This window comes from Choloepus didactylus, chromosome 15 (genome assembly GCF_015220235.1).
Source record: "Choloepus didactylus isolate mChoDid1 chromosome 15, mChoDid1.pri, whole genome shotgun sequence".
Classification (NCBI taxonomy): domain Eukaryota; kingdom Metazoa; phylum Chordata; class Mammalia; order Pilosa; family Megalonychidae; genus Choloepus; species Choloepus didactylus.
In genome coordinates, this window is record NC_051321.1 from 31145920 (window position 1) to 31173408 (window position 27489).

The 27489-nt window shown below is 38.5% G+C and overlaps 1 protein-coding gene across 13 annotated transcripts in view; it reads right to left on the bottom strand.

The window, feature by feature from the left end:
- GBF1 (golgi brefeldin A resistant guanine nucleotide exchange factor 1) overlaps positions 1-27489 on the bottom strand; it is a 149029-nt gene that overhangs the window by 34421 nt on the left and 87119 nt on the right. For 12 of the 13 annotated variants that reach the window (XM_037804036.1, XM_037804034.1, XM_037804035.1 and 9 more), the window contains exon 4: positions 724-855. In XM_037804036.1, the coding sequence (XP_037659964.1) occupies positions 724-855 (132 nt within the window). Of the gene's footprint in view, positions 1-723; positions 856-27489 lie in introns of those variants that run through there. The other variant, XM_037804045.1, reaches the window with a different exon arrangement.

A 27489-nucleotide genomic window follows, 5' to 3' on the forward strand; every position in this document is an offset into this window, starting at 1 on the left:
ACAAAACAAAAATTGGTAAATAAGGACATATGAATAAGAACACTTATTTTAGCATTATTTATAATGGTTTCAAGTAGGAAACAACCTAAATATTAATAAATTATTGAATTGTGTTACATCTATACTATGGAAATTATACAGCTATTAAAGAGAATAAATCTGACTGATAATTATATCATGCATATCTCCTAAGTTAATACTGTTAAGTGAGAAAATAAAACATGGAGCACATAATCCATTTTTATTTTTAAAAAGGAGTGGAACCTTACATATATTTATGTATACATAGAGAAAAATACAGAAAGTCAACCAGGCTGTTAACATTTACCTCAGAAAGAGTGAGAAACATTGAGAAAGATAGAGGAGAGATCATTAGCTTTTCTTTAGACACTCTTACAATAACCATGCATTATATTCATAATTTCAAAAATAAGCCAAACCAACAAAACAAAATCTCAAAGGGCCCCATACCTGTTTCTCCCTTCAAAGCACAGTCAGAGGAAACAGAGACATAGGGAAACCTCCCCTCCTGGCACAACCTGAGTCAATTAGCATGATGAGCAACCAATAGCAATCGTATTTCTCTTTTACAAGCAAAGAGACAGCTGGGAAAAAACTTCCCAGTAACACAGGCTCATTGCCTAAGCCCTGACCCCCACCACACCCCTAGGAGAGACAGGAAATGAAGTGCTATTGTCATCCACCAAAAGCCTGAGCTCTTACCTATGAGCGTATAGGACAGGAACTTGTTGACAGAGGTGAGCGCCAGTCCAGTGATAGGGCCAGTGGTATCTTCAGAGCGAATCACTTCCAGGAATGGACGAAGGAACACATTGGGCTCAATCTCTGAGAGTTCTGCAAGAAAAGAAACCAGAAATGAAGAGATGCCTTCTGACAAAAAACGAAGTCCTATGAAAAGGTCCTTATTATTTGTGCCACAAGGCTAGAGGTCTTGGTTGCTGGGTTGATCATTCTCCCTCTGTATTATCTTGAATAACATCTCAGACATTGCATCATTTTATCTGTAAATTTTTCTATATGTAGCTCTAAATGATAGGGAAGTTAAAAAAAAAAAAACACCCTTAGGCTTAAAAAATTAACCGTAAGTCTTTAGTATCATCAAACATTACTGGTTAATTTCCCTTGTCCATTTCAGGAGGAAATGCTCAAATCTATCACCCTCCCCAGTGACACACAGGTAAACCTCACTTTGTGCCCTGATGGGTTTAGCCAGCATGGCTAAGAGATCCCAGAGTTCCCCACTGTCTTTATGTCTTGCTGTTATGGTCCCACTTTTCTTAGGGAAGGAGTGTAGCACATCCCAGGAAGGTGGAGGGAAACCTTCTTGAGGCTTCTTTGCCCTTGCTGAAAAATAAGCAGAAAAAGAACAAAAGGCTGTGCAGTCCCTCACTCAGAGAGGCAGTGTGTAATCTTTGAAGTTCTAACTACTCTCCCAGCCGCCTTCCTGCCTACAGTTGAGCAGAGGGTTAGCTGCTCTGCAACAAAGGGGCAGTTCAAAATCCCTATTTTACAGATGACAATAATGAGGCTCAGATGAGATGCATGATTGGCTCCCAAATCACACGGCTAGTAAGAAGCAGAGCTGGGAGTTGAACCCAGTCTATGCAGTTCCAAAACTTACATCTATTCTACCCAATTACCAGGTCTAAAGAAGCTACAGAATGCTGGACTTACTCCCTACCCTCTGTCCAGGGTTTAATATTTTGTTTTTCTTGATTTTACTGTGCTTTCATTTTTCAGATACTAGTACCCTAAAAGGCTCCCTAAATAGATCAGAAAGGTTTAGGGATGTGATCAAGGCTGCCCTACCTTTACAGACAGAAGGGTTTCCTAAGCACCTTCATTTTCATGCAAATACAGGGAGCTTCCTGCTCAATTTCTACCACCCCTCTCTCTAGGTAAACATACCCTGGGCCTGGCTGCTCCTTAGATTAATGCTTTAATTAATTGGCAGATTGGGTAGCATTTTCCTAGCCTGTCTGTGCAGTGATCACATCAGCTGTATAAAACCTGCTTGTCATTCTGCACTGCCGCCGGTAGAGATGTACAATTTGCAGAAAAATTCTGGGGAAAAACCTCAGGGTGGGTGGGGTGGGGGTGGAATAGTGGCAGTGTTTGAAATGTAAAGAATAGCAATATTTGTAAAAACCGAAATACATAAAATACTTTTAAAAGGCATGTTAGACATTTTAAAGTCATCTAGTCTTGCTTCTTTAGGAGCAAAAATGCATTATATACGATTTGGTCTGTCATTAAAAAGTGGTCACATTTGTATCTTTTGACATGTAAAAGTCTAGACAGAAAAAAAAAATCTTTGAGGGGTGGGACAGGGAATAGCAGCTACAACCGTACTTGTTTTATGTACTTGTTTTATGTCTTCCTTCATGGTGAAAGACCAGAGATCAGGGCAGTTTTAAGCCAGGGAGTCACACTTCCTCTGCCTCTTTTTAACTTTTAATTTTTAAATTAACATATGGTAAAAGTGACATTCTTTGGATATACAGTTCTATCCATTTTAACACATGTACAGATTCCTGTAACCACCACCACAATCAGGATATAGAACAATTTTCCTCCCAAACTCCCTCTGCTAAGCCCTTTGTAGTCACTTTCCCCTACCCCTAAATTCTGTCAACCACCAAACTGTTCTCCATCACATGGTTTTATCAAGGACAGATAAATGAAATCATACAGTATGTAACGTTTTGAGACTGGCTTCCTTTAGTCAGTCTGGTGCCTTTGAGATTTGTTCAGGCTGTTCCATGTATCAGTTTGTTATTTTTTGTTGCTGAGTAGTATTCCATTGTGTGTAGGTACCACAGTTTGTTTATCCATTCGTCTGTTGAAGGACATTTGGGTTTTCCAATTTGGGGCAATTATGAATAGAGCTGCTATAACATTTGTGTGTAGGTTTTTGTGTGAACATAGGTTTTCATTTCTGTACCGAAGAGTGGGACTGGGATTTCTGAGACAAAGGGTATTAACTTTATAAGAAACCGCCAAACCATTTTCCAAGTGGCTGTACCACTTTGCATTCCTACCAGCAATATGTGTGAGTTTGAGTTGCTCTACATCCTTGGCAGCCACTTGGTATTTTCAGTATTTTTTATTTAAGCCATTCTAGGAGGTAGGTAGAGGTGTCTCAACGTGGTCTAAATCTATATTTCCCTAACGCTTATTGATGTTGAACACCTTTTTGTGTGCTTATTTATCATCTGTATATCCTCCATGGTGAAATGTCTGGTCAAGCCTTTCGCCCATTTAAAAAAATTTTTTTAATTTTATTGTGAAGATACATATATATATATTTCCCCCATTTTAATTGTTTTAAGTGTACAATTCAGTGGTATTAATTATATTTACAATATGGTGCTACCATCACCACCATCACTACCAAAACTTTTTATCACCCTGAAGAGAAACTCTGTACCCATTAAGCAATACTCCCCATTTCCCTCCAACTGGCTTCTGGTAACCTCAAATCTACTTTCTGTCTCTATGAATTTGCTTATTCTAGAGATTTCTTATAAGTGGAATCATAAAATATTTGTCCTTTAATGTCTGGCTTATTTCACTTAGTATAATGTTTTGGACATTCATCCATGTTGTAGCAGTATGAGAACTTCATTCCTTTTTTTTTTTTTTTTAATCTTCATTTTATTGAGATATATTCATATACCACGCAGTCATACAAAACAAATCGTACTTTCGATTGTTCACAGTACCATTACATAGTTGTACATTCATCACCCAAATCAATCCCTGACACCTTCATTAGCACACACACAAGAATAACAAGAATAATAATTAGAGTGAAAAAGAGCAATTGAAGTAAAAAAGAACACTGGGTACCTTTGTCTGTTTGTTTCCTTCCCCTATTTTTCTACTCATCCATCCATAAACTAGACAAAGTGGAGTGTGGTCCTTATGGCTTTCCCAATCCCCTTGTCACCCCTCATAAGCTACATTTTTATACAACTGTCTTCGAGATTCATGGGTTCTGGGTTGTAGTTTGATAGTTTCAGGTATCCACCACCAGCTACCCCAATTCTTTAGAACCTAAAAAGGGTTGTCTAAAGTGTGCCTAAGAGTGCCCACCAGAGTGACCTCTCGGCTCCTTTTGGATTCTCTCTGCCACTGAAGCTTATTTCATTTCCTTTCACATCCCCCTTTTGGTCAAGAAGATGTTCTCCGTCCCACGATGCCAGGTCTACATTCCTCCCCGGGAGTCATATTCCACGTTGCCAGGGAGATTCACTCCCCTGGGTGTCTGATCCCACGTAGGGGGGAGGGCAGTGATTTCACCTTTCACGTTGGCTTAGCTAGAGAGACAGGGCCACATCTGAGCAACAAAGAGGCATTCGGGAGGAGGCTCTTAGGCACAACCATAGGGAGGCCTAGCCTCTCCTTTGCAGCAACCGTCTTCCCAAGGGTAAAACCTGTGGTAGAGGGCTCAACCCATCAAACCACCAGTCCCCTATGTCTGTGGTCATGTTAGCAACCATGGAGGTGGGGTAGGCGAATACCCCTGCATTCTTCACAGGCTCCTCAAGGGGGCACTGCATCTTTTTTTTTTCCTTGTTTTTTTTTTTTTTTTTTAACTTTCCCTTCTTTTTTAAATCAACTGTATGAAAAAAAAGTTAAAAAGAAAACAAACATACAATAAAAGAACATTTCAAAGAGACCATAACAAGGGAGTAAGAAAAAGACAACTAACCTAAGATAACTGCTTAACTTCCAACATGTTCTTACTTTACCCAAGAAAGTTACCTAATATAGCAACATTTCTGTGAACTTGCTCCTACTATATCCATCAGAAATTAACAGACCATAGTCATTCCTGGGCATCCCCAGAACGTTAAATAGCTTATCTGTTCTTCTTGGATTATTGTTCCCCCTTCCTTAATTGCTCTCTATTGCTAGTTCCCCTACATTCTACATTATAAGCCATTTGTTTTACATTTTTCAAAGTTCACATTAGTGGTAGCATATAATATTTCTCTTTTTGTGCCTGGCTTATTTCGCTCAGCATTATGTCTTCAAGGTTCATCCATGTTGTCATATGTTTCACGAGATCGTTCCTTCTTACTGCCGCGTAGTATTCCATCGTGTGTATATACCACATTTTATTTATCCACTCATCTGTTGAAGGACATTTGGGTTGTTTCCATCTTTTGGCAATTGTGAATAATGCTGCTATGAACATTGGCGTGCAGATATCTGTTCGTGTCACTGCTTTCCAATCTTCCGGGTATATACCGAGAAGTGCAATCACTGGATCGAATGGCAACTCTATATCTAGTTTTCTAAGGAACTGCCAGACTGACTTCCAGACTGGCTGAACCATTATACAGTCCCATTCCTTTTTATGGCAGAATACTACTTCACTGTAGGTTTGTATATTTTGTTTAGCCATTCATCTGTTGACGGACATACAAAGACATTTGTGGATTAGAAACAAATAAGCTTCTGGGATATACATAGTAAAAATATGTGTTTTAAAAAACATTTTATTTTTTAAAAAACCTATAGGTATTGTCAGTGAAAAAAAATTTATTGACTCTTCATAGTATTTTTAATGCATAAACTTTGTGAATGATTCTTTTTAAGAAATATAAATAAGATTTGCCATTCCTTTTGATGTTTAAGTAGTATTCTAGAAATAAATATGACAATATTGATCATGAAATCACTTCATAATATGAATACTGGTATACAAGTTATCTGTTTGAGTCTCTGTTTTCAATTCTTTTGTGTATAGACCATGTTTTCGTTTTACCTGAGCTACTATCACAAATACCATACAAGGGTTAGGCTCAAACAACAAGCATTTATTGGTTCACAGTTTCAGAGGCAGGAAGTCCAATATCAAAATAATGGCAAGGTTTGCTTTCTCCCCAGAGATAGTGGTGTTCTGATGTTGGCATGCCTGCAATCCTTGGGGTTCCTTGGCTTTACCACTACGTGGAAATGTTCTCTCCTTTCTCTTCCAGGTTCCGTTAACTTCCTGCTTCTTGCTCCTCTCCGTGGCTTTTTCTCTCTGTCTGAATTTCTTCTGCTTATCAAGGACTCTACCAGATAAAAGTCTCAACCTTAACTAAGATAACATCTTCAAGAGATCCTATTTACAATGGGTTCACACCCACAGGAACACAAAGCAAGACCAAGAACAGGTCTAAATTGGGTTACATAATTCAATCCACCACATACCTAGAAGTGGACTTACTGGATCATATGGTAAGTCTATGTTTAACTTGCTGAGGAACTGCCAAACTGTTTTCCACAGGAGCTGCACCATTTTGCACTCCCACCAACAATGTGCAAGAGTTCCCATTTCTCCACATCTTCGTCAACACTTATTTTCCATTTTAAAAAACAATAGTCATCCTAGTGGGTGTGAAGTAGTTTAGTCCATTGTTAAATTGAATTGTTTGTTTTCTTACTGTTGAGTTTTGAAAATTCTTTATCTATTCTGGATTCAAGTCCTTTATTGGATATACAATATTTACAAATATTTTCTCCAAGTCTGTAGCTTGTCTTTTCATTCTCTTAAAAGTATGTTGCAGGGAAAAATTTAAGTTTTCATTAAATTCCATTCAGTATTTATTTTATGGATTGTGATTTTTATGCCATGTCTATATATTCTTTGCCTGGTCCTAGGTCACAAAGATTTTCTTCTATGTTTTCTTTTAAAGGTTTTACAGATTTATGTTTTTCATTTACATCTATGAACTATTTTGAGTTAATTCTTATATAAGATGTGAGATTTAGATTTAGGTTCTTTTTTGTTTTCTTTTTTTTCTTTCCACATATGGCTGTTCTATTTTTCCAACATCAGTGTTGAAAAGAAATCATTTCTCCATTGAGTTCTCTTTGCTCCTTTGTGAAAAATAAGTTGGCCATTTTTGCATGAGTCTATTCTGGATTTCTATTTTGTTCCAATGATCTATGTGTCTAACTCTCTGACAATACCACACTGTCTTGATTACTATAGCTATATACTGTCTTGAAATCAGGTAATATGTCATCTCCAACTTTATTCTTATTTTTCAGTATCATTTTTGGTATTCTATTTCTTTTGCCTTTTCATAACAATTTTAAGATAAATGTGTCTATGTCTCTAAAAATCTTGGGAGTTTGATTAAAACTGCATTGAATTTATAGATTAATCCAAGGATAATTTTTACAATGTTTACATCTTTACAATGTTGCACCTTCCAATCTATGAACATGGTACATCTCTTTCCAATTATTTAGATCTTCTTGAGTTCTTTCATCAGTGTATTGTAGTTTTCAGCATAAAAATTCTGTATATATCTTGTTAGATTTATACCTAAGTATTTCATTTTTTGAGCAACCAAAAATGGTATTCTGTTTTTAATTTCAGTTTTCATATACTCATTGTTAGTATATAGAAATGCAATTGATTTTTGTTTGTTGACCTTGTACCCTGTAACCTTACTAAACTCATTTATTAGTTCTAGGAGAATTTTTTTTAGATTCTTTGGTGTTTTCTACATAGATCAATTGTTATTTTTTTCTATTTAATTGTCTATTTATAGACAATGCTATTGGAAATATGGACAGTTTTATTTCTTCCTTTCCAATTCATATGCCTTTTTTTCCCTTATTGCACTGGCTAGAACTTCCAGTACTATATTAAATAATAGTGAAAGCAGACTTCTTTGTGCTATTCCCAATTTTAGGGTGAAAGCATTCAGTGTATCACTCTAAAGTATGATATTAGGCATACATTTATTTTGCAGATGTTCATTAAGTTAAGGAAATTCCTTTCTATTCCTAGTTTGCTGAGTTGTTTTTTCTTTGCATGTGAATGGATGTTAAATTTTATCAAATGCCTTTTCTGTGTCAACTGATATGATCATATGGTTTTTCTTCTTTAAAATGTTAATATGGTAGAAGAGGCGGGGCAAGATGGCGGACTGGTGAGCTGTATGTTTTAGTTACTCCTCCAGGAAAGTAGGTAGAAAGCCAGGAACTGCATGGACTGGACACCACAGAGCAATCTGACTTTGGGCATACTTCATAGAACACTCATGAAAACGTGGAACTGCTGAGATCAGCGAAATCTGGAAGTTTTTGTGGCCAGGGGACCCGCGCCCCTCCCTGCCAGGCTCAGTCCCGTGGGAGGAGGGGCTGTCAGCTCCGGGAAGGAGAAGGGAGAACTGCAGTGGCAGCCCTTATCGGAAACTCATTCTACTGATCCAAACTCCAACCATAGATAGACTGAGACCAGACACCAGAGAATCTGAGAGCAGCCAGCCCAGCACAGAGGATACAGGCATAGAAAAAAACAGCATGAAAAACTCCAAAATAAAAGCAGAGGATTTCTGGAGTTCTGGTGAGCATAGAAAGGGGAAGGGCAGAGCTCAGGCCCTGAGGCTCATATGCAAATCCCAAAGAAAAGCTGATCTCTCTTCCCTCTGGACCTTTCCTTAATGGCCCTAATTGCTTTGTCTCTTAGCATTTCAATAACCCATTAGATCTCTGAGGAGGGCCCCCCTTTTTTTTTTTTAATCCTTTTTTCTTTTTCTAAAACAATTCCTCTAAGAAGCCCAATACAAAAAGCTTCAAAGACTTGCAATTTGGGCAGGTCAAGACAAGAACAGAACTAAGAGAGCTCTGAGACAAAAGGCAATAATCCAGTGGCTGAGAAAATTCACTAAACACCACAACTTCCCAAGAAAAGGGGGGTGTCCGCTCACAGACATCACCCTGGTGGACAGGAAACACTCCTGCCCATCGCCAGCCCCATAGCCCAGAGCTGCCCCAGACAACCCAGTGTGACGGAAGTGCTTCAAATAACAGGCACACACCACAAAACTAGGTGTGGACATTAGCCTTCCCTGCAACCTCAGCTGATTGTCCCAGAGTTGGGAAGGTGGAGCAGTGTGAATTAACAAAGCCCCATTCAGCCATCATTTCAGCAGACTGGGAGCCTCCCTACACAGCCCAGCAGCCCAGAACCGCCTGGGGGGACGGCACTGACCTGTGACATAGCACAGTCATCCCTCAACAGAGGACCAGGGGGTGCACAGCTTGGAAGAGAGACCCACTCGCAAGCCTCAGGAGCCATACGCCAATACCAAGGACTTGTGGGTCAGTGGCAGAGACAAACTGTGGCAGGACTGAACTGAAGGATTAGACTACTGCAGCAGCTTTAAAACTCCAGGATCACCAGGGAGATTTGATTGTTAAGAGCCACCCCCACCCCCTGACTGCCCAGAAACACGCCCCATATACAGGGCGGGCAACACCAACTACACACGCAAGCTTGGTACACCAATTGGACCCCACAAGACTCACTCCCCCACTCACCACAAAGGCAAAGCAGGGGAGAACTGGCTTGTGGAGAACAGGTGGCTCGTGGATGCCACCTGCTGGTTAGTTAGAGAAAGTGTACTCCACGAAGCTGTACATCTGATAAATCAGAGATAAGGAGTTCAATTGGTCTACAAATCCTAAAAGAACCCTAACAAGTTAAGCAAATGCCAAGAGGCCAAACACAACAGAAAATTATAAAGCATATGAAAAAACCAGACGATATGGATAACCCAAGCCCAAGCACCCAAATCAAAAGATCAGAAGAGACACAGCACCTAGAGTAGCTACTCAAAGAACTAAAGATGAACAATGAGACCATAGTACGTGTTCTAGTTTGCTAATGCTGCAGAATGCAAAACACCAGAGTTGGATTGGCTTTTATAAAAAGGGGGTTTATTTGGCTACACAGTTACAGTCTTAAGCCCTTAAAGTGTCCAGGGTAACACATCAGTAATTGGGTACCTTCACTGGAGGATGGCCAATGGCGTCCGGAAAACCTCTGTTAACTGGGAAGGCAAGTGGCTGGCATCTGCTCCAAAGTTCTGGTTTCAAAATGGCTTTCTCCCAGGACGTTCCTCTCTAGCAAGCTTGCTCCTCTTCAAAAGGTCACTCACAGCTGCACTCAGTTCTATCTCTTTGAGTCAGCACGTTTATATGGCTCCTCTGATCAAGGCCCACCCTGAATGGGCGGGGCCACGCCTCCATGGGAACATCTCATCAAAATCATCACCCACAACTGGGTGGGGCACATTCCAAGCAAATCTCTGCCCCACAAGACCACAAAGATAATGGCATTTGGGGGACACAATACATTCAAACTGGCACAGTAGGGGATACAAAGGATATCAAGAAGACCCAAGAAGAGCATAAAGAAGACATTGCAAGACTAAATAAAAAAATAGATGATCTTATGGAAATTAAAGAAACTGTTGACCAAATTAAAAAGATTCTGGACACTCATAGTACAAGACTAGAGGAAGTTGAACAACGAATCAGTGACCTGGAAGATGACAGAATGGAAAATGAAAGCATAAAAGAAAGAATGGGGAAAAAAATTGAAAAAATTGAAATGGACCTCAGGGATATGATAGATAATATAAAACATCTGAATATAAGACTCATTGGTGTTCCAGAAGGGGAAGAAAAGGGTAAAGGTCTAGGAAGAGTATTCAAAGAAACTCTTGGGGAAAACTTCCCAAATCTTCTAAACAACATAAATACACAAATCATAAATGCTCAGCGAACTCCAAATAGAATAAATCCAAATAAACCCACTCCGAGACATATTCTGATCACACTGTCAAACACGGAAGAGAAGGAGCAAGTTCTGAAAGCAGCAAGAGAAAAGCAATTCACCACATACAAAGGAAATAGCATAAGACTAAGTAGTGACTACTCAGCAGCCACCATGGAGGCAAGAAGGCAGTGGCACGATATATTTAAAATTCTGAGTGAGAAAAATTTCCAATCAAGGATACTTTATCCAGCAAAGCTCTCCTTCAAATTTGAGGGAGAGCTTAAATTTTTCACAGACAAACAAATGCTGAGAGAATTTGCTAACAAGAGACCTGCCTTACTGGAGATACTAAAGGGAGCCCTACAGACAGAGAAACAAAGAAAGGACAGAGAGACTTGGAGAAAGGTTCAGTACTAAAGAGATTCGGTATGGGTACAATAAAGGATATTAATAGAGGGGAAAACATATATGACAAACATAAACCAAAGGAAGATGGCTGATTCAAGAAATGCCTTCATGGTTATAACGTTGAATGTAAATGGATTAAACTCCCCAATTAAAAGATACAGATTCGCAGAATGGATAAAAAAAAATGAACCATCAATATGTTGCATACAACAGACTCATCTTAGACACAGGGACACAAAGAAATTGAAAGTGAAAGGATGGAAAAAAATATTTCATGCAAGCTACAGCCAAAAGAAAGCAGGTGTAGCAATATTAATCTCAGATAAAACAGACTTTAAATGCAGGGATGTTTTGAGAGACAAAGAAGGCCACTACATACTAATAAAAGGGGCAATTCAACAAGAAGAAATAACAATCATAAATGTCTATGCACCCAATCAAGGTGCCACAAAATACATGAGAGAAACACTGGCAAAACTAAAGGAAGCAATTGATGTTTCCACAATAATTGTGGGAGACTTCAACACATCACTCTCTCCTATAGATAGATCAACCAGACAGAAGACCAATAAGGAAATTGAAAACCTAAACAATCTGATAAATGAATTAAATTTAACAGACATATACAGAACATTACATCCCAAATCACCAGGATACACATACTTTTCTAGTGCTCACGGAACTTTCTCCAGAATAGATCATATACAGGGACATAAAACAAGCCTCAATAAATTTAAAAAGATGGACATTATTCAAAGCACATTCTCTGACCACAATGGAATACAATTAGAAGTCAAATAACCATCAGAGACTTCGAAAATTCACAAATACCTGGACGTTAAACAACACACTCCTAAACAATCAGTGGGTTAAAGAAGAAATAGCAAGAGAAATTGTTAAATATATAGAGACGAATGAAAATGAGAACACAACATACCAAAACCTATGGGATGCAGAAAAAGCAGTACTGAGGGGGAAATTTATAGCACTAAACACATATACTAAAAAGGAAGAAAGAGCCAAAATCAAAGAACTAATGGATCCACTGAAGAAGCTAGAAAATGAACAGCAAACCAATCCTAATCCAAGTAGAAGAAAACAAATAACAAGGATTAAAGCTGAAATAAATGACATAGAGAACAAAAAAACAATAGAGAGGATAAATATCACCAAAAGTTGGTTCTTTGAGAAGATCAACAAGATTGACAAGCCCCTAGCTAGACTGACAAAATCAAAGAGAGAAGACCCATATAAACAAAATAATGAATGAAAAAGGTGACATAACTGCAGATCCTGAAGAAATTAAAAAAATTATAAGAGGATACTATGAACAACTGTATGGCAAAAAACTGGATAATGTAGAGGAAATGGACAATTTCCTGGAAACATATGAACAACCTAGACTGACCACAGAAGAAATAGAAGACCTCAACCAACCCATCACAAGCAAAGAGATCCAATCAGTCATCAAAAATCTTCCCACAAATAAATGCCCAGGGCCAGATGGCTTCACAGGGGAATTCTACCAAACTTTCCAGAATGAACTGACACCAATCTTACTCAAACTCTTTCAAAATATTGAAGAAAATGGAACACTACCTAACTCATTTTATGAAGCTAACATCAATCTAATACCAAAACCAGGCAAAGATGCTACAAAAAAGGAAAACTACTGGCCAATCTCCCTAAAGAATACAGATGCAAAAATCCTCAACAAAATACTTGCAAATCGAATCCAAAGACACTTTAAAAAAAATCATACACCAGGACCAAGTGGGGTTCATTCCAGGCATGCAAGGATGGTTCAACATAAGAAAATCAATCAATGTATTACAACACATTAAAAATTCGAAAGGGAAAAATCAAATGATCATCTCAATAGATGCTGAAAAAGCATTTGACAAAATCCAACATCCGTTTTTGATAAAAACACTTCAAAAGGTAGGAATTGAAGGAAACTTGCTCAATATGATAAAGAGCATATATGAAAAACCCACAGCCAGAATAGTACTCAATGGTGAGAGACTAAAAGCCTTCCCTCTAAGATCAGAAACAAGACAAGGATGCCCGCTGTCACCACTGTTATTCAACATTGTGCTGGAAGTGCTAGCCAGGGCAATCCAGCAACACAAAGAAATAAAAGGCATCCAAATTGGAAAAGAAGAAATAAAACTGTCATTGTTTGCAGATGATATGATCTTATATCTGGAAAACCCTGAGAAATCGACGATACAGCTACTAGAGCTAATAAACAAATTTAGCAAAGTAGCTGGATACAAGATTAATGCACATAAGTCAGTAATGTTTCTATATGCTAGAAATGAACAAACTGAAGAGACACTCAAGAAAAAGATACCATTTTCATTAGCAACTAAAAAAATCAAGTACCTAGGAATCAACTTAACCAAAGATGTAAAAGACCTATACAAAGAAAACTACATAACTCTACTAAAAGAAATAGAAGGAGACCTTAAAAGATGGAAAAATATTCCATGTTCATGGACAGGAAGGCTAAATGTCATTAAGATGTCAATTCTACCCAAACTCATCTACAGATTCAATGCAATCCCAATCAAAATTCCAACAACCTACTTTGCAGACCTGGAAAAGCTAGTTATCAAATTAATTTGGAAAGGGAAGATGCCTCGAATTGCTAAAGACACTCTAAAAAAGAAAAACGAAGTGGGAGGACTTACACTCCCTGACTTTGAAGCTTATTATAAAGCCACAGTTGCCAAAACAGCATGGTACTGGCACAAAGATAGACATATAGATCAATGGAATCGAATTGAGAATTTGGAGATAGACCTTCAGATCTATGGCCGACTGACCTTTGATAAGGCCCCCAAAGTCACTGAACTGAGTCATAATGGTCTTTTCAACAAATGGGGCTGGGAGAGTTGGATATCCATATCCAAAAGAATGAAAGAGGACCCCTACGTCACACCCTACACAAAAATTAACTCAAAATGGACCAAAGATCTCAATATAAAAGAAAGTACCATAAAACTCCTAGAAGATAATGTAGGAAAACATCTTCAAGACCTTGTATTAGGCGGCCACTTCCTAGACTTTACACCCAAAGCACAAGCAACAAAAGAAAAAATAGATAAATGGGAACTCCTCAAGCTTAGAAGTTTCTGCACCTCAAAGGAATTTCTCAAAAAGGTAAAGAGGCAGCCAACTCAATGGGAAACAATTTTTGGAAACCATGTATCTGACAAAAGACTGATATCTTGCATATATAAAGAAATCCTACAACTCAATGACAATAGTACAGACAGCCCAATTATAAAATGGGCAAAAGATATGAAAAGACAGTTCTCTGAAGAGGAAATACAAATGGCCAAGAAACACATGAAAAAATGTTCAGCTTCACTAGCTATTAGAGAGATGCAAATTAAGACCACAATGAGATACCATCTCATACCAATTAGAATGGCTGCCATTTAACAAACAGGAAACTACAAATGCTGGAGGGGATGTGGAGAAATTGGAACTCTTATTCATTGTTGGTGGGACTGTATAATGGTTCAGCCACTCTGGAAGTCAGTCTGGCAGTTCCTTAGAAAACTAGATACAGAGTTACCCTTCCATCCAGCGATTGCACTTCTCGGTATATACCCGGAAGATCGGAAAGCAGTGACACGAACAGACATCTGCACGCCAATGTTCATAGCAGCATTATTCACAATTGCCAAGAGATGGAAACAACCCAAATGTCCTTCAACAGATGAGTGGATAAATAAAATGTGGTATATACACACAATGGAATACTACACAGCAGTAAGAAGGAACGATGTCGTGAAATATATGACAACATGGATGAACCTTGAAGACATAATGCTGAGCAAAATAAGCCAGGCACAAAAAGAGAAATATTATATGCTACCACTAATGTGAACTTTGAAAAATGTAAAACAAATGGTTTATAATGTAGAATGTAGGGGAACTAGCGATAGAGAGCAATTAAGGAAGGGGGAACAATAATCCAAGAAGAACAGATAAGCTATTTAATGTTCTGGGGATGCCCAGGAATGACTATGGTCTGTTAATTTCTGATGGATACAGTAGGAACAAGTTCACAGAAATGTTGCTATATTGGTAACTCTCTTGGGGTAGAGTAGGAATATGTTGGAAGTAAAGCAGTTATCTTAGGTTAGTTGTCTTTTTCTTACTCCCTTGCTATGTTCTCTTTGAAATGTTCTTTTATTGTATGTTTTTTTTTTTTAATTTTTTTTTTCATACAGTTGATATAAAAAAAAAAAAAACAAGGAAAAAAATATGTAGAGCCCCCTTGAGGAGCCTGTGGAGAATGCAGGGGTATTGGCCTACCCCACCTCGATGGTTGCTAACATGACCACAGACATAGGGGACTGGTGATTTGATGGGTTGAGCCCTCTACCATAGGTTTTACCCTTGGGAAGACGGTTGCTGCAAAGGAGAGGCGAGGCCTCCCTATAATTGTGCCTAAGAGCCTCCTCCCGAATGCCTCTTTGTTGCTCAGATGTGGCCCTCTCTCTAGCTAAGCCAACTTGAAAGGTGAAATCACTGCCCTCCCCGCTATGTGGGATCAGACACCCAGGGGAGTGAATCTCCCTGGCAACGTGGAATATGACTCCCGGGGAGGAATGTAGACCTGGCATCGTGGGACAGAGAACATCTTCTTGACCAAAAGGGGGATGTGAAAGGAAATGAAATAAGCTTCAGTGGCAGAGAGATTCCAAAAGGAGCCGAGGGGTCACTCTGGTGGGCACTCTTATGCACAATTTAGACAACCCTTTTTAGGTTCTAATGAATTGGGGTAGCTGGTGGTGGATACCTGAAACTATCAAACTACAACCCAGAACCCATGAATCTCGAAGACAATTGTATAAAAATGTAGCTTATGAGGGGTGACAATGGGATTGGGAAAGCCATAAGGACCACACTCCACTTTGTCTGGTTTATGGATGGATGAGTAGAAAAATAGGGGAAGGAAACAAACAAACAGACAAAGGTACCCAGTGTTCTTTTTTTACTTCAATTGCTCTTTTTCACTTTAATTATTATTCTTGTTATTCTTGTGTGTGTGCTAATGAAGGTGTCAGGGATTGATTTGGGTGATGAATGTACAACTATGTAATGGTACTGTGAACAATCGAAAGTACGATTTGTTTTGTATGACTGCGTGGTATGTGAATATATCTCAATAAAATGAAGATTAAAAAAAAAAGTCATACAAAAAAAAATTGGAAATGCTTCCAATAGATGGCATTCCAACGTTCTTAAGAAGGCAATTGTGCCCACATTTGATTCACAGGAAAGTGGATGGTAATGGGCAAAAGAAAAAAGAATTTTTAGAATTATTCTTTCATCCCTTAAAACACAACCAATCATTTCCTTTTCGTTCTCTTCCAATTCTGGATTTAATTAAAATATCAGCCTTTTATTTTTCAATGTTGCCCATGAACTTGGTCTATCCTAGCTGTAATCTTACAACCATCCATCTATCTTCACACAGAGCTATAATTCCTGTTTAAAGAATATGGCTTTGAGTGGAGCTAAATGGAGCCTCTTCTCCTACATATTTCATTGTATCTATAAATTTTCATGAAAAGGAACTGGGCCGTGGACCAAATAATCCCATTCTACTATGTTAGGAGTAATGGCATATATATGCCTGCTGGGCCTGGAGTGATCTAGCACAGGCCAGGTTACAGGAAGAACAGTGGGGCCCCACAAGTGAGGGTGAAATCTTCATCTATGAGCCTGCACTCATAAAACATGCCATTGAACTTAATCTTAAACTTTTATACATGTTTGTACTTTTGTTTCTTAAAAATATTTAAAATTTTTATATCTGGATTTTTTTACTTAATATTAAATCATGTGGAATAAAAAAATGTTAATATGGTAGATTATATTGACTAATTTTCAAATATTGAATCAGCTTTGCAATTTGAGGAAAAACCCTGCTTAGTCTTGGTGTATTATTCTTTTTTATGTTGCTGGATTCAATTTGCTAATCTTCTGCTTCTTAAGATGAACGAGATCTATTAGGCATTAAGATGCTTGGAGGGGACAGTGGTCATATTATACAGAGTCTTGGACAAAGCCCCATGGAGAACTCCCTGAAGGATCTGGATGTGGGCCTCACAAAGTATACAATCCAGTCAAAGTACACCTTAGTCTCTCCCCCATTGATAGCCAAGTATATATGATGCTAAAGTTCCTTATCTGTCAAATTAGGGAACTGGAATCTATGACTGCTAAGATACATTCATGCCAGCACATCCATTCTCTGAGTCAATGCTTTACGGAAACTTACTGTTCAAAAACTAGAAGGGCTGGACTTTTTAATGAGCTCACCAGGAAACTCCACTATTACACTTACTCCTCTACCCCTTCAAAAAAAAGAGAATCATGGTATAGAAAGTTAACTTTTCCAAGAGAGTTTGGTCTAGGCAGAATTGGAGCTCTGCTCTAGGTTCAACCACTGATTGCCAGGAGCATTAGAGAAGCTCTAACAGAAGCAACTCCCGCAACTTTGGAGGGAGGTAGGGGAAGGGTACTTCTAGTTGGGCTCTAGTAAGGACATTTCTGATTTAAGGAGTACCTCTATGTAATATGTAATTTGAAGTCCAAAATTTCAATTTATAATTCTGGTGAGATATGTGGTGAAGGGCCAATTGTTGGTCTGTTTTTTCTTTTTGTTATTCCACTGCAGACCCATACTATTATGAAATATAATAAAGTGAATTACTAGAAAAACAAAAATTAAAAAAACCCAAAGATAAAACGTAAATTCCAATGTTTTATAAGTAAAATCAACATACATAAAATTTCTATATCAAGTTGTTATAAAAATTTATAAATGTTTTCTCTCAATTTTGGTACGTATCTCATTATGTACCAAGCACATAGTTTGTAGATTGTACTTTGAATAACTGTGCTCTAGAAAAATAAGTCCTAAAATTCTTCAAATCCTAAGATAATATAGTTAAACAATCCCTAAAAATAATTTACAAATGAAGTAACTGAAGTTTAGGGAGGTTAAATAATTTTTACGATGTCACAAAGCCAGTTAGTGATGGAACCAAGAAGTTGAGGGCATTAGGTAAAAACATGGTCTTTAGAGTAGGGTTCAGATTCCAGCTGTGTGATCTTAATTACTTAACTTTCTGAGCTTCTATTTTATCACCTGCAAAATGGGTGTTGGAGAACTAAAATAAATTAAATTGAAAATAATAGCAGCTAACATTTAGAACATATTCTGTGTAACAGGCCCTGTGTTAAGCACTTTATATACATTATATCTCATTTATTCCATGCAAAACACTTGGTACAATGCATGGAATAAAGTAAGTGTGCAATAAATACAATACACTTAAGTACTGTTTTCCTAATTTTTTAGGTCTGGAGTCCCAGTTCATTGTTCTTCATACTATATATTGGTTTATTTCTTAAGATTTAAGGGAATATCAAAAAAATTCAAAGGTAAAACTACTACCTTTGATTCCTAAACCTGAAAGGGAAACAAACTAAGGATAAACAGCAAGATAACTGGTGGTTGTTATTTATGGTACAATCTAGTATAGCTCTTTTAATTTCTGAGAACTTCTGCTTTCTTCAGGATATACACAGTATCAGAAAAAGGAACAGGTTTCCTTTTTAAAATTAATGATTGAAAAAATCATCCTCCTGCTACAAAAAATAATGAAAATACTAATTCAGCAGCAGCCACAATTTATTACTCTGTGCAATGCCATGTGCTAATAATAAGCACTTTAAAAACCTTCTCTCCTCACAATTATCCCCATTTTGAAAATGAAAATGAGACTCAGAAAGGATAAGTTAAGATCTACCCACCAGCTAAGATCATACAACCAGCAAGTGTATATGGGAATCAAATCCAGGCTGACCTGACTCCAAAAATTAAGCTCCTTAGCCATTCAACTCTACTGCTTCCACAAGGCCAGGACAGAAAAGTTTCTGGTGTACTACCTCCCTGCTTGGCCTGCCTGTGCACTGAGATTCAAATGTCTGGATATCCTTCAGACGAGTGAGAAGAGTTGCCTGAGCCTTCCAGGGGAGAGGTGCCATGATGTTGCTCATAGTAAGCAGGCTGAATAATTTCATAACCAAGGAGACACCTGACACCCTAGCCAAGCAGCCAAAATTCCCGCCTTGGAAGACTGTTAACCTCAAGGCACAAACAGTCCAGTAAACAGAGTGTAGATCAGGTAGAGGGGTGCTCTTGAAGGTGACTGGTTCATGTTCTAAGATGGGAAGGGAAAAAAAAAAAAAGAATGGGTACAACAGCAGGAAATCCAACCTTCCACTGGAGAAAGAACACTTGGGATCCTTCTAGGACTAAGTCATCTGTGTCTAAATCAAATCCAAGTATACCTCCCGGCCAGTAGGTGCTTAATAACAACAATTACAAGAATTGTTGAGCTATTTCTGGAGAAGCCCACAAGAAACTTCAATTCAAAGCAAAGTAAAGCTCTTTGAAGATGTCTTGGTAGTGTCTGGCTCACACTCTGCCAACTACCCAGTGGGCAGGGTGCTCACCTCCCTGTATTATGACAATAAAGACAGAGAAATCTTAGTTTGGCCCACTGTCAGTGAGAATCCGCATAAGTTCCCCCAAGTCTCCTGGATTCGCAGATGATAAGGTGACCTTCCAAAAGGGGGATGGATCCTGAGACTGTTTTCTCTTTTTATTTGGAGCTGCCACCCTGTCTGATAAACTATGCTAACGGGTTGCCTATGTATGATATCCAGCACTGCCCTTGGACAAAAGTGAAAACTCGCCTCCTAGCTTGTAGGGGAGCAGCCACCATCCTCCCAGGAGGCTTGTGTTCTCCATTCTGCTCCAGTCTTTTCTCATTTGGCCATCATTGGGCTGGCACATTCCTGAGTCAAAATGCACACATAAGCTGCTTTCCCCAGTTGCTAGCTCTTCACTCCTGAGTGACTCTTATCAGGGGTAGTTGGGCATTTTCAATTGGATTACGCTGACAAGGAAAAAGGCCTGCTATTATTTCAACACCATTTGGCTTCAGAAATGCCTGTCTCGACCCTTTTGCCCTCAGAGCCCACTTCTTCCTTCTTGCTTTGTAGACGGTTGCCAGCCTGCCCTTCATCCTAGCTCTTCATCCTGCAAATACTGGCCCATGTTCTTGATGACAGAATATTGTCATCCACAAGATGGATCATGTGTAACAGGCTTTAATGAATCACTGTGTGATAAAAACAGAAGTCAAGTTCATTTAAACCTCTTGACATTTCTGTATCCAGAGACATAGAACAAAATTATTTGAGTACAAAAAGTTATTTGGCTTTTCTGTCTATGCCTGCACATTTCATTTTAGGAGAAATTATTAAGCCCCCAAGTTCTACTTTTCTGACCATGCTATATGTAAGAGTATTTCTTGTAAAAGTCAAAGTAAGATTGAGAATGATCTGCAAATGAAATTTCTGAGGTATTATAAATTCAGTAGGAAGGAACTGTATTCTTTCTGGTCAGTTGGGGACATCATGAGTAGCAGTCCACAGGATAAGGAAAACTAAACTTTGGCAAAGCCAGAAGCCTGTGGAGTATCTGTCACACCTCCAATACTTTCATTTATCAGTTTCAAAAATTTCCAGACCTGTGAATGGCCAGGTGGGGATTTAAGCTTTATTTCAGAAACAGATTCCAGACTGCCAAAGGGCAGCTCCCAGAGAAATGAATTTCATAGCCCAGGTTTAAGGGTCAAACACCTTGTCACCAGTTAGGAGTCCAGACAGGCCTTTTCAATCTTACCTTTTACAACAGGATAAATGAAATGAAGACATACACTAGCTGTAGGTCTGGTTTTATCATTGTGTGACTTTGGGAAAACACCTCATTTCTCCAGGTCATAGTTTCCTCATCCAAAGGATTTTCTTGAGGGAGGTGGTGGTGGTAGTGGTTATAGAAATTTAACTAGATCCCTTAAGGCCTCTTTAGGTCTCTAAAACTTATGATTCTAAATGCAAAGTACAATTTGGAAGTAAATGCACAGTCCATTACAGACGTATCCAGTGGGAAAAGCAAGCCCAGTTTGTTTGTCTAAGCTCTAGACAATGGCTCCTCTTTTTCTAGTTATCACCCAATAGTTTCTCAAATGTTTCCTTTTCTCAAACAAATGCTTAGCCTCTCAAGGCACCACTAGATGAGGGGGATAGGGGGAAGTGCGGTGGAGATGGAGGGAAGAATTATCTTTGATATTATGACTTTAAGAAAGTATAATGATGGCTTAATCATTGCAGCATCCAGGTACAAGGTGGGTCCATCGGTCCACCGAGGGACAGCAATAGAAAACAATGGTACAAACCGCTTTCACTAAGAAAGGCAACTGATTTCTATCACTTGATCCTTTAAAAACTCTTTGCGAACTGTTCATTTTCCAGGCTGTTCTATCTCTCAAGAGCCAACCCAACTTGTTGTTGTTTTTTTTTTTTTAATGAATCAGAAAACCAAACCTTTACTCCCTTCATTGATTAAACATGAGCAATTCCTGCTCTAAATACCTTAGTTTTTTACTGAAATTCTGAAACCCCAGGGATTAGAAATCACAATTTCATATTTTCCCCCAAACTTTCATTGATAAGTAATTTGTGTCATGTTCATGAGACCAGACTCTAAGCCAGAGATAACATAAAAATTCCTCCTCCCTAGATATCTGGCTCAAAAATGTTCAAGATGACCAAGAAAGAAAAGGGCTTTTGGCATTACATATGCTCTCTGGCTCAAACACCTTGTCAGGCACTTAGCCATCTCTCTGTCCCTTAGGGAGAAGATAGGAAGAGGATGCACATTTTCAGGGTTGAAATGCCCCACAGCATGTGGAGCCAATACAGGATGCTGTCAGTAAAGCTCTCCTCCTGAAATCTTCACTTTCACCATCTCTTTCTTGGTGAGTGGGGCAACCCTGGTCTGCCTGAGGTCAGATTTAGCCTCCAATTTCAACAGATAAGACAGGAGAAACGATTTTTTTGGAATAGCTTTCTCCAATATGAGGCATGAATCCTGACTGGAAAAGAAATAAGCTTCCCACCTTCAGCATTGCTGCTAAGAGCCACTATTTACTTATTATTTTTGTTTAATTGAGATTGTTCACATACCATACAATTATCCAAAGATCCAAAGTGTACAATCAATTGCCCTGATACCATCATACCAGCTGTGCATCCATCACAATTAATTTTTTTTTCAATTTTTAGAACATTTTCATTACTACAGAAAAGAAATAAAGACAAAAAAAGGAAACTCAAATCCTCCCATGCTCCTAACCACACCCCCTCCATTGTTGACTTATAGTATTGGTATTAGTACATTTGTTACCGTTGATGAAAAAAACATTAAAATACTACTAACTAAAGTATATAGCTTGCAATAGGTATATATATTTTTCCCTATATGCCTTTCTATTATTAACTTCTAGTTATCATGTCATACATTTGTTCTGGTTCATGAATGAGATTTCTAATATTTGTTCAGTTAATCATGGACACTGTCCACCACAAGGTTCACTGTTTTATACATTCCCATCTTTTAACCTCCAACTTTCCTTCTGGTGATATATGTGACTCTGAGTTTCCCTTTCCACCACATTCACGCACCATTCAGCACTGTTAGTTATTCTCACAATGTGCTACCGTCACCTCTGTTCATTTCCAAACATCTAAGTTCAACCTAGTTGAACATTCTGTTTATAATAAGCAACCGTTTCCCATTCTTTAGCATTGTTCTATATTCTGGTAACTTATATTTCATGTCTATGAGTTTACATAATATTACATAATATAATTAGTTCATATCAGTGAGACCTTGCAATATTTGTCCTTCTGTGTCTGACTTATTTCAGTCAATATAGTTGCCTTCAAGGTTTCTTCATCAATCCATTTTTTTTAAGACACTTTAGTTCACACACCATACATTCCATCCCAAGCAAATAATCGATGGTTCCCTGTATAGTCACATATTTATGTATTCACCACCATCACAACTATCCATAAAAGGACATCTCCATTTCTTCCACAAAGCAAGAGGAAGAGATAAAGAAGGTAGAGAGAAAAAAGAAAAAGAAAAAAGAGAGAGAAAACACACACACACACACACACACAAAACAAACATGACAGCTAGGAAGCACCAGAAGGAAAGATAGCAATAAACTAAAGTAGAATAAAGAGTCAGACAACATTACCAATGCCAAAAGTCCCATACCCCTCCCTTATGTCCCCCTCTAATATGCATTTAGCTTTGGCATATTGCCTTTGTTACATTAAAGGAAGCATAATACAATGTTTCTGTTAATTATAGTCTCTAGTTTGCATTGATTGTATTTTTCCCCCATTACCTCCCTATTTTTAACACCTTGCAAGGTTGACATTCATTTGTCTCCCTCATGAAAAAATATATTTGTACATTTTATCACAATCATTGAGCACTCTGGGTTTCACTGGGTTATACAGTCCCAGCCTTTATCTTTCCTCTTTCCTTCTATGTCCCACATGCTCCTAATCTTCCTCTTTCAATCATACTCAGAGTCATCTCTGTTCAGTGTACTATCATTACTGTGCTACCATCACCCAAAATTGTGTTCCAAACCTCTCACTCCTGTCTTTTCCTTTCTGTCTGTAGTACTCTCTTTAGTATTTCCTGTAGAGCAGGTATCATGTTCACAAACTCTGTCACTGTCTGTTCGTCTGAGAATATTTTAAACTCTCCCTCATATTTGAAGGACAGTTTGGGCTGCCATGGGGGGAGGGGGCTCCCAGCTCGGGTCCGCAGCTTCTACTCACAGATTCCATACTGTGATCTCCCAATCCAGGTTGGTGCACGATGTGTGGACAGTTACGGTTATCCCCCAGCAGTTATTCCAGATCATTTAATAGTTGTTCCTGGTTGTTTATTAGTTGCTCAGGGGGACTAACTAATTTCCACTCCTCTCTATGCCACCATCTTCTTCCATCCCCTATTAACTTACTTTACAAGAAGAATCCCATTCTGTTGCCCAGGACAACCTTCCTTTGCCTTAAACATCAGCAACAGCTATGTGGATTATAAAACAAACCTGTTATATGTTATTTTACTTTATCCCCCCCCAAGCCCTGAAAAATAGTTATTACTGTCTCCATTTTGCAGATAAGGAAACCAAGGCTCTGAGAGGTTAAGTGACTTGTCCTAGGTCATACAATAAGCGGAAGAGATAGAATTTGAACCCAGGTCTGTTTTGACTCTAAAGTCCATGATCTTAAACACTGCATTGTACTCTTAAATATTATACCATGCTATTGAGACAAGTTTTGTTACCAGATATAAAAAGTACATGACTTACATGGCAAACAGAATTTTAAAACTCAGAATTAAAGTTTCTTCTGCACCTTTCCCCTCCTAACCGATGACTATACACTATTTGTTACTGGTTTCAGCACTGCCACACAAATTAAGAGTAAGGTTTGCCCAGGTTCCCTCTTAATTCGAGAGAGAGAGAGGGAAATTGGGGGGAGAGAGAGAGGCCCCTTTAACAAGGCTGGCAGGGCTAAATGAGGCCCTCAGGGATTGGCCTCAAACATATTGTAGAGGCCAGAGGACTGACTGATCCATCTGTCTTACTGAGATCACAAGTCTGACATGTATCTCTCCCTCTTAAAGGAAACTGGCACACATTGAAAGGAAAGCAATTAGGTTGTAGCATACTGGCACACCAGAAACTGCTGTGGTCCTTTACTCTGTCTTCTCGTTTTCTGCACACATTGCACAAGACCAAGCCCAAACTTAAGCAGGCAATTTGAAAGCCCAAGAGAAATTAAAAACTTCTGTTGTTATACTTTAGAACAGAGCAATTCACCCCAGCTTTATGCAACCATTACATCTGAAGTGGCTTTCTCAACCCAAATTCCTCTCGTAGTCTAGAAAAAACTTCATTGTTTGACAGCAGCTAGCAGAAAAGACAATTATAGGCTTATTATCAATTACCATCTTGTCAGGTCCCCTCTGGGGGCTCTGAAGGGAAATAAAAGGAAATAAAAAAGAACTAAACTGTGAATCAACATTAGCAAATTTTATAGATGACAGAAAATCCTGAAGGGCCCATGCCAAAGCTATTGTAGAAGAATAGAAGAATTCCCAAAGTGTATCAATGATGGGACTGCTAAGCAACCTCTCCCTGTCCCTTAAGTGTACAGAATCCTACTAATTTGCCTTTCTCCAACAGCTGGAAATGATTACTACAACAGCATATCGTAAATTCTTAGTGACACCAAGGCTGAAGAGTCCTACTCTGCCTCAGCTACCCTTGTGCTAACAGGGTGATAAGGGACATTCCCCATTTTACCGATGGGGAAAACCAAGGCATCAAAAATGTAACAGATAGGGCCTGAACAAATTCTCTAACCACTTGCCATTGCTGTTCTAAAAACCTGTCTGTGAGCTAGAAAGGAAACTAATAAAATTTATGGAAGCAGCGGTACTCTCAAAAGTCACATCTTACTTGCTCTGAAAGGTGCCCAGAGAATCTTCAAGACAGTTGAATCTGGAGGAAAAACCTGAAAGGGATGGAGAACAACTCCACAAAAATGTGGTACAGGGCCAGGGCCCAGCTAACACATGTTCCCCAACAATATCTGTTTATATGCCTGTCTGTCTGGTTTTATCCTAACTGCACACTTAAAACAAAAGCTATATATTCTGGTAAAGTTGATTCCAGCCCAGAGCGCTGAGTTAATGTTTTTTTACAATCTGCATGCTTTCTTATGATGGATGGCCACTTTATAATGAAATACTTTATGCTCAATCAACTTACAAACAATGAGTGTTCCATTATATGGCATTCAAAACATACCCAAATTCAGAAAGACCTAGAGACAAACAAGGAGGAATAAGGATGATTGCTGCAAAGAGAGGAGGGGCCTAAGAGAGAAGAATACTCCGTAACTCCTTCACTCCTTGACAAAAAGGTACAGTCCTAAGGAGAATTTGGTATCTAAAAAGGCCCTGATTTCAATAAATGGTGTTGGACTGCCCTCCCCCCTACGTGGGATCAGACACCCAGGGGAGTGAATCTCCCTGGCAACGTGGAATATGACTCCCGGGGAGGAATGTAGACCTGGCATCGTGGGACGGAGAACATCTTCTTGACCAAAAGGGGGATGTGAAAGGAAATGAAATAAGCTTCAGTGGCAGAGAGAATCCAAAAGGAGCCGAGAGGTCACTCTGGTGGGCACTCTTACGCACACTTTAGACAACCCTTTTTAGGTTCTAAAGAATTGGGGTAGCTGGTGGTGGATACCTGAAACTATCAAACTACAACCCAGAACCCATGAATCTCGAAGACAGTTGTATAAAAATGTAGCTTATGAGGGGTGACAAGGGGATTGGGAAAGCCATAAGCACCACACTCCACTTTGTCTAGTTTATGGATGGATGAGTAGAAAAATAGGGGAAGGAAACAAACAGACAAAGGTACCCAGTGTTCTTTTTTACTTCAATTACTCTTTTTCACTCTAATTATTATTCTTGTTATTCTTGTGTGTGTGCTAATGAAGGTGTCAGGGATTGATTTGGGTGATGAATGTACAACTATGTAATGGTACTGTGAACAATCGAAAGTACGATTTGTTTTGTATGACTGCGTGGTATATGAATATATCTCAATAAAATGAAGATTAAAAAAAAAAAAAAAAAAAAAAGACATAATGCTGAGCAAAATAAGCCAGGCACAAAAAGAGAGATATTGTATGTTACCACTAATGTGAATTCTGTGAAAAATGTACAATGTTTTATACAGTAGAATGTAGGGGACCTAGAGATACCAATTAGTGGAGGGGGAATGATAATCTAATAAGAACAGATAAACTATGGAGGGTAATCTCAAGGTTATGGGAATGCTCAGGAATGATTATGGTTTGTAAACTTTCTTGGATATAGTAAGATCATGTTGGAAGCAATAGAGTTATTTTAGGTTTTTTTTTTCTCCTATTCCATTGTTTTCTTAGGGGTTGTTAATTTTCTTGGGGTATGGTAGGAACATGTTGGAAGCAATGTAGTTATTTTAGATTATTTGTTTTTCTTACTCCTCTGTTTGGACATGATTTATTAATTTTCTTGGGGTATGGTAGGAACATATTGGAAGCAAAGTAGTTATTTTAGGTTATTTGTTTTCCTTAATCCATTGCTTTGTTTGAAATGTTGTGGGGTTTTTTTGGTTGTTGTTTGCCTGTTTGTTTTCAATTTTTTGATAAACAAAGTTAAAAAATTGAAAAAAAATCAGTAGAAAAATGGGAGTAAAAACTAAATGACAAATAGGGTGGGATGGGGGGATGGTTTGGGTATTCTCTTTTCACTTTTATTTTTTATTCTTATTCTGATTCTTTCTGATGTAAGGAAAATGTTCAGAAATAGATTGTGGTGATGAACGCATAACTATATGATCATACTGTGAACAGTTGATTGTATACCATGG